Below are 7,108 nucleotides of genomic sequence, written 5' to 3'. Positions count from 1 at the left end.
AGCTACCTCCATGGCCCAGCTGGTATGGGAAGGCAGAGCAGAGCAGAGAGACTTATTGCTGCTGCTGCCGCCGCTGCTGCCACCCAGAACCCCACACCAGCTGCACCACCAGCAGCATGAGGAGTAACGGACAGGGGCAGGGGTGCAGCAGTTGCACTGCCCTTGCCTCCTCTCTCTGCCACCTGCTTGTTCATCATGCCACAGCTCTACTGCAGCTCTTTAAAGGAGAAAATCCACGTTTTTCCGTGGCATTCCAGCTGGATATGGACTGCTCTGCCAGCCCAGGCTAGCTGGAATGCAGCATACTCTGGCTTCCGTTACTCTTGCATGCCTAGTGCTGGTGTGACGTAGGGCTATTATGCCGCTCAAGCCATCCTCCTGTTTTCCCATTCTTCACCAGTACAGGAGCAGTATAAAGTTTGGTTAATCAGGGCCAGGGTGCTTAGAGGATGTATTTCCTCTGGTTTGCATGGGCAGATCTGAAATCCCTTGACAAACATTTATAAGAATGAAACTACATAGCACCTTCCTCAGCAGCAGGGAATACCCACCCTCCTACAGTGGAGAAAGCCAAGATGCAAACAGATTAAAGCCCAGGCTACCAGAGGACTGTTCTGCATCTTATTTGCAGAAGAGGCCAGCAATAGTCATAAATACTCAGCACCTCTACAAAAGCAAGTCCTATGTATCAGGAGCCACAGTTGGTTGTCATTTTGGACAGTGTCAGGCTAAGTGGTATGTCCAAGGTCATACAAGAAATCCAGGGCAGAACTAGGAACAAAACCCATGTCTTGAGTCCCACCCTAGTGCCTGAACCAGAAAAACATCCTGCCTTTTAAGCCCAGATTTGCAGGGAATTAAAACACTTCTCTAAATTAAAGCATGAGGCCTAGATGCCCGAGGGCAGCAGCACCAGTCCTGCAGTTCCAAGTTAAGCATCTGCTTATGTACCTTGCTGAACCAGGATTTTAGTTAACAGTTCACCTAAAATCAGGATGTTCCAGCTTTCCCTATTTGTGCCATGCTAGGACTCTTGTCATAGGTACAGTGAGGATTCACAGAGCTCCCTAAAGGCAGCATGTGACCTGCTTTGTCCAAGAACAAGCTCAGTCCCTGCACACAAGCATTTACAGGATTGGGGACAGCAGAAACTATCCAAATAGAAGCCATTTGGGCTGTACAGTTCATTCAAGAGCTGCTTTATTTCAGCACTTGGAAGAGCCCTACTAAGTCTACCATCAAGGCTTAGTGGGCTCGTCTTTACAGGAAGGAACCGCACCACTCCAACAGGCAGGAAGCACACCGCTGAGCCTCAGTGGGACTGGCTCCATAAGTCCCTTTCAGCCATCTCTGGAAAACTGCAGAGTCCTTTTTCAACAAGAGGAACTGGCCCAGAAGAATGTATGCCTGCAAGGAAGAAGGGAACAGCACAAGCTAGTATTTTTGCCCCCTGATCCCAACCACTGAGCCAGGCACCCAATTAACCTGTACGACACACAGCGGCTGGCTGCTTTGAAAGGTGCTCACTGCAGTCAAGGAAGGTCTCATCTGCATTTTTACTCCTGTGGCTCAAGGAAATGGGATTTCACATATGCTTTGTAACAAGACAGGGTTGCATCAGAAAGAACCCAACTCCACTGTGACGTTCTTCTCCATACCAGAAGAGCCCACGAGACCCTTCATTTCTGCTCACTGTGCGGGTCAAAAGGAGCAACTATTTTGCTGGGCATTGCCTGTGTAAAGAGCATTGTCCATTTATAAAATGGGGCTGAGATCTGTAGACCAAGAGGAACAAGATCACCAAGACTTAGTAGTCAAAGTGTTTAGTCTCCTCTGGTACGAGCTGACAACAGATTCCCTTTCCACAGTGCCAAAAGCTTCTCCTTTTATTTCCCAGCTCCATAAGCATCCATGAAGTTACTAAGTTTCATGCAACTTCATGCCCTGATTCCCTTGAAAGGGGCTTGTTTCATGATGCCAAACTTCTGCAAATTAACACCGTCCTTGCAATACTCCAGGAAGCACTGGGCCAGTTTCTGCTGTGACTTTATGCAGGGCATGAGTCAAAGCTAGAAATAATTCCTCATTCAGTTTGCTGTGTTGTGAATGGATTGTCACTTGAAATTCTAGTTTGTGAGAGACTTGCAGCTGTGGTGTTTACACACTGACCTGCCTTGACTGACATTGTCACCTAAAAGACTTTTTCAAGGATTCTGCCACCTGCCCATTAGTACTCCAGTTCAGTGCAGACTGAGCAGGAGGAGCTCAGAATAGTACATGGTAGCAGCATGTACTAGGAAGAGACATGGCCTGCACATGGTGACTACAGTCTGTTTTGTATTAACCACCCAGCTCACCACACATACGGTTGTGTCCACGGTACCTATTAACCACTCAAATGATCACAAATACAGGTAGGTGGAAATGACTCTGCTCTTAAAACCCTGGCAGAGAGCTTCCCATGTCCCTTTCTATTGACCAGCCTTTCAACACCCAAGATAAATGGGAGTAGGAGTGATATAATTGTTTTCCATGTGGGGGATGGCTTATGGGCAGTAGGACAGTAAAAGCCTGCGCTGCCTCACAGGGTCCAGCTTATCCGTCAGTGGAATTTCCCAAGCTGGTCCTGTAACTTTAGTAGCTTAACCCTCTTTACTGTGGCTGCTGCCAGCCTCATCGCAAGAACTGTAGGCTGTGAATTTTCAATTCCATAAACACAGCTTCCAAACCACCTCCTTCTCCCCCATGGGAAGTCCTCTTGGCCTTTAAACAAACAAATTCTGCAACAACAATGACAAGTGGTTGAAAACGCCCGAAAGGCATGGTTGGAACATTACTGGGTAGACCTTGAAGATGGAGTAACTGTCAAACTGCATCAATTTTAGGACCCAAGGTATTTGACTTTGTCCCTTTGTGTAACATTTAGCATCAATGCCTTTGAATAATTCAGTGGAACTGCACTCCACATTTCAGATTAATATATTGTGCTGAAATACTCTTAGCAGGAGACGCTAGATCACAAATTACAGACAACACCTCTTTAATGAAATAATCCCATGGTATTCACTGAGTAAAAAAAAAAAAAGGAAAGAAAGAAAAAAGGGGGGGAAAAAAAAAGAGCCTGGTAAGGAAGAAGGGAGATTACCTTGTTAAAGCCTTTTGCAGCTAATTTCATTCCGAGCTCATCATTAATCCCATCTACTTTTGTAATATCCTTGTCACCCATTGGCTCAGATACAAACACATCGAACTTTTGGGTGCTGATGGCCATCATCTGGAACAGCAGCAGGAAGAGGAAAAGTCAGGTGAATATGAATCTATAATGGCTTACAATGAGATTACAATTCTCGGGGTCGTCTTGGAAGACAAGAACCACCCATGTAGCCCATTTACTCCTAGCCAAATGTCTCTCCTTTTAATCTCAAAGCTACCTACATAGCACACCAGTTCAGCATCTCCCCCAGCCCATCGTATTTGCTGTTGATGATTGATGTCAGAAATTAAGAACAGCAAATGTGAGTTTGGAGGGTTAGACATAACTCATACATAGCCAAGATGGGTAGCTTTCATTTGGAAGCCTGGAGCTAACCTTAGCCCTGCCTCATAGGTCACGTGGTCCTGTCTCCTGCCATCATAAACCATCTCACATGATCCCTGACATAAGCCAATTAAGTGCTGATCTGGAAACAGATTTTTTGCCCCCAATTCTCCCACAAGCAGGGTGCTTCAGAATCTCTCTGCTCTGAGGATCAGAAACCTGCTTCTAATTTCCAGACTAAAGCTGTTCCTGCTGAGTTTTATACCGATTTGTTCTGGTACCAACATTACCCGACAGCTCAAAGAGCCCTTCTGCTTCCCTGGTGTTTAAACCCAGATGTATTTACAGATACCCCCTCTCAGACTTCCTATTGATAAGCTAAACAAGCCCATCTCTTCTAGTTTTTCTCTCTATTTCCCTAATAATCCTAGGAGTCCTTCTCTGCACTTGCTCTAGTCTGAGTGCATCAGCTGACCAGAAGCATACACAATACTCTAGACAAAGTCTCACCAGATCTGGGTACAAGGGTATTTTTCTGACAGAACTGGAAATACCTTGTCTGATACGTTCCTGGGCTCACGTTTAGTTTTTCGTGGCTGCCTAATACTGGTGGCTCAGCCATCTCCTTACCAGCTAGTACACCCAAGTCCTTCCCCATCTCAGCCATTTCCAACTGCAGAGCTCCCCGCTTGTTGCAGCCATTCCTGTTATTGGTTCCTAAGTGCATGACCACGTGGTTTCTACTACTCAAGGCCATCCAGTGTTTCTCGCATGGTATTCTGACCCTTTTCCATATTGATGATGCCCCAAATCTGGCAACTGGCCTCACTTGAGCTCAGCAATTGTATTCCCACGTAGATATCATTTTCTATGCCATAAAAGAGGTTCTAGTTCATCTTCACTTGATTTCTTACTTGCTAGACTTTAGTGCTACTTTGTCTCAGCAGCTGATCCAAAGATCAGATGCAAGTTGTCAAGATGATACCCAGGAATAGAAACCTGCAAAGCTGGAGAATTTTGGCTTCATTGTCAATGCTGCCTCATGCCTCCGGTAGGTTTACGCTGGGAAACGAGCAAGTGTTTTCTGGCAATGATGCAGTAGTGCCTTGCTACCAACAGTGTAGACAAGGTTAACATGTATCCAACTTGATATTGCTGGTGGACCTCTGCTGCTGCTGAGACACGGATTTCCCCTGCGTAGGTGAAGTCAGTGTTTAATGACTCTGCATGGGCCTGCAGAGGGGAGAAGCAGAGTCCTCCCCCACCATGTACAGCTCTTAACTCCAGATTCCTCCACAGCACAGACATCACTTGTCTTTCCTTGCCTGTCTGTCAGCCCCTCATATGCTCACCTCAGCCATGTGGGATGATGGAGACAAACTCTTGGCAGAAAGGAGATGGCAGAGATCCTTGCTGATACAGGTCAAAGAGATGGAGGACACGCCTGCACCTTCTCACAGACTTTGACTTAGAAGGGCCAAGAAGACTGAGTCTATCCTAGGTCTGCAAGCAGCATGACACTCAGACATGGGCCTTACAAGCTCCCTTGCCACTGTGACTTGGTTTGGAGACCTGCTCCTCTGCTGACACCAAGAATCACGAGCTTCTGGAACCTTCTTGCACTGTGACATCATTCCTCTTTTTTTGCAGGACAGTGCCCACTGTGCCAAATACATTATCTGCCCTGCAAGGTGCTGGACTCTTCATGTTTTCCCATTCAGAAAGTCCTGATCAAAGCCAACTGGAGATTTTGGCAGGAAAAATGCCTGCAGGCTCCCAGTACTCACGCTTGTCAGCTACAACCACGCAGTCATAAATATTTTACAGAGCAGCAAAAAAACAAATCTAGCACACAAATGCAGCTCAGGGAGAAACAATGCATGTCATGCCACAGCCCTACCCACAGAAGAGGGATATTTTAAAGTCACCAAAAGGTTTTAGCCCGTAGTGTTCGTAGGCCTGATTCGAGAGATACGGAGCATCTCATGCATCTAATGACTTCAGTGCAGGTAGCTGAGTTCTAGCACTTTAGAAAGGAAAGGGCTCATATCTGTAGTCAGGGCCAGGTTTTCAAGGGAGCTCAGCTCCAGTTGTAGCCCCTTGATCAGCAGCCGGTGTCAGAGTGCTCAGTATCCAGGAGCATCCGTGGGGAAGGGGACTCGGGGAAGGAGCTCCTTGGAAATCTGGCCACAGCTGTGGAAGTTTTAAGGGCTCAGTCTTGACTTCCTGACCTTCAGGACACCTGGAAGATCAGGCCTGATATCAGCATATCCACAAAAACCAGTGCAACCTTGGTTCTCTCAACAGGAAAGCAAATCGTGGCATAAAAGGGAAACAGATCTACAATGTGAGCAGCTGAGGCACCTGCCATGGGACCCATGAGCCACAAGAGGAAGAGGTGGTAATTCTGGTGGGTACTGGGGAAGTAGACAAGGGAGCGAGAAATGTGTTTGTTTCTTCATTTCAAATTAGCAATACCTTGGAGAGTCTCAGCCAGCATCCTCATTGTAGTATGCAAGGGGCAGGCAGCTCTGGGACTCGTGTGGAGTGGAGGTGACTCACTAGAAGCCCTGGGGTGAGAACAGAGTGGGAAGAGCTGCCGTGTCCCAGAGAAAAGAGGGCATGAAGGTACTCATGGACTCCATTAGCCTGTTTGACTCACCAGAACCTCCGTTCCCGAGAGCCTGAGCACTAGCTAAGTGCTGAAACAAGGACACATAGTTTAGCATTAAATAGGATGGGGTTGTGCCCCTAGCCCATTAGGTGAAAGAGTGGTATCGCTGTAGCTTCATCCTTACTTGCCCGGGACCCCATTGGCAGCCTGTGCCAGCAGGGCAGTGGAGCAAGCTATTCTCAACACCCAGCAGGCACTCCATTGAAAAGTCACTGTAGTGACAAGCTGCTGACCCACCCACTCACTGGAGACCCCTCTCCACCTCACAAAGACATGCAGGGCCTACAGTATTGGGACACCAGAGAAGGGTCTACTCTTCCACTTCCCCATCAACTTTCTTGAGGAAGGAGTCAACTTCCCTGATGGCCCTTCAAGCACAGAGGGACAGAGAGAGGAACATTTGAAAGGGGAAAGACATGGGTTTTTCCTCCTCCAAAACCTTCCCTAGACTTTGCCATCAGAGGAGACATGACATGACCCATGGCTACTGCTGAGGACATTTACAACACAACAGACAAAGCATGTTTTCTGAAGAGGAAGAGAAACAGGACAAGCCACAGAGGCTGAAATCAATAATTTCATTAAGATCCATAGGCACCAACACACCCAAGCCACAAGCTATCCAGTACAGGGGCTATGTTTATAATCCCTCCTAACTTTTTTTCATGACACTCCACACCATGCTCAGCTGCCGCACAGACTAGGCATTTGCACTGTCCCAGCAAAAGAGCTGTTTAATCAGATCTCAAACAACAAAAGCACCTGTCAAAACACACCAGAAGATTTCATAGACATTAGGGCTGGAAGGGACCTCGGAAGATTTCATAGATTTCATAGACATTAGGGCTGGAAGGGACCTCGGGAGATCATCGAGTCCAGCCCCCTGCCCAAAGGGC

At 47.2% G+C, this 7,108-nt stretch overlaps 1 protein-coding gene across 1 annotated transcript; it reads right to left on the bottom strand.

The window, feature by feature from the left end:
• Nucleotides 1-1,029: 1,029 nt before the first annotated feature.
• BANF2 (barrier to autointegration factor 2) lies at nucleotides 1,030-3,287 on the bottom strand. Its single transcript, XM_019543990.1, has 2 exons — nucleotides 3,146-3,287; nucleotides 1,030-1,407 (listed from the first exon to the last, which is right to left on the bottom strand). Exons 1-2 carry the CDS (start codon nucleotides 3,272-3,274, stop codon nucleotides 1,261-1,263), a joined length of 276 nt encoding a protein of 91 aa, XP_019399535.1. The 5' UTR covers nucleotides 3,275-3,287; the 3' UTR covers nucleotides 1,030-1,260.
• Nucleotides 3,288-7,108: the final 3,821 nt, after the last annotated feature.

The sequence above is a fragment of the Crocodylus porosus genome, unplaced genomic scaffold, assembly GCF_001723895.1.
Source record: "Crocodylus porosus isolate Cpor-Errol unplaced genomic scaffold, CroPor_comp1, whole genome shotgun sequence".
In the NCBI taxonomy this organism is placed as follows: domain Eukaryota; kingdom Metazoa; phylum Chordata; order Crocodylia; family Crocodylidae; genus Crocodylus; species Crocodylus porosus.
The sequence above is the reverse complement of the archived record's forward strand: the minus strand, read 5'-3'. Positions and strand labels throughout refer to the sequence as shown.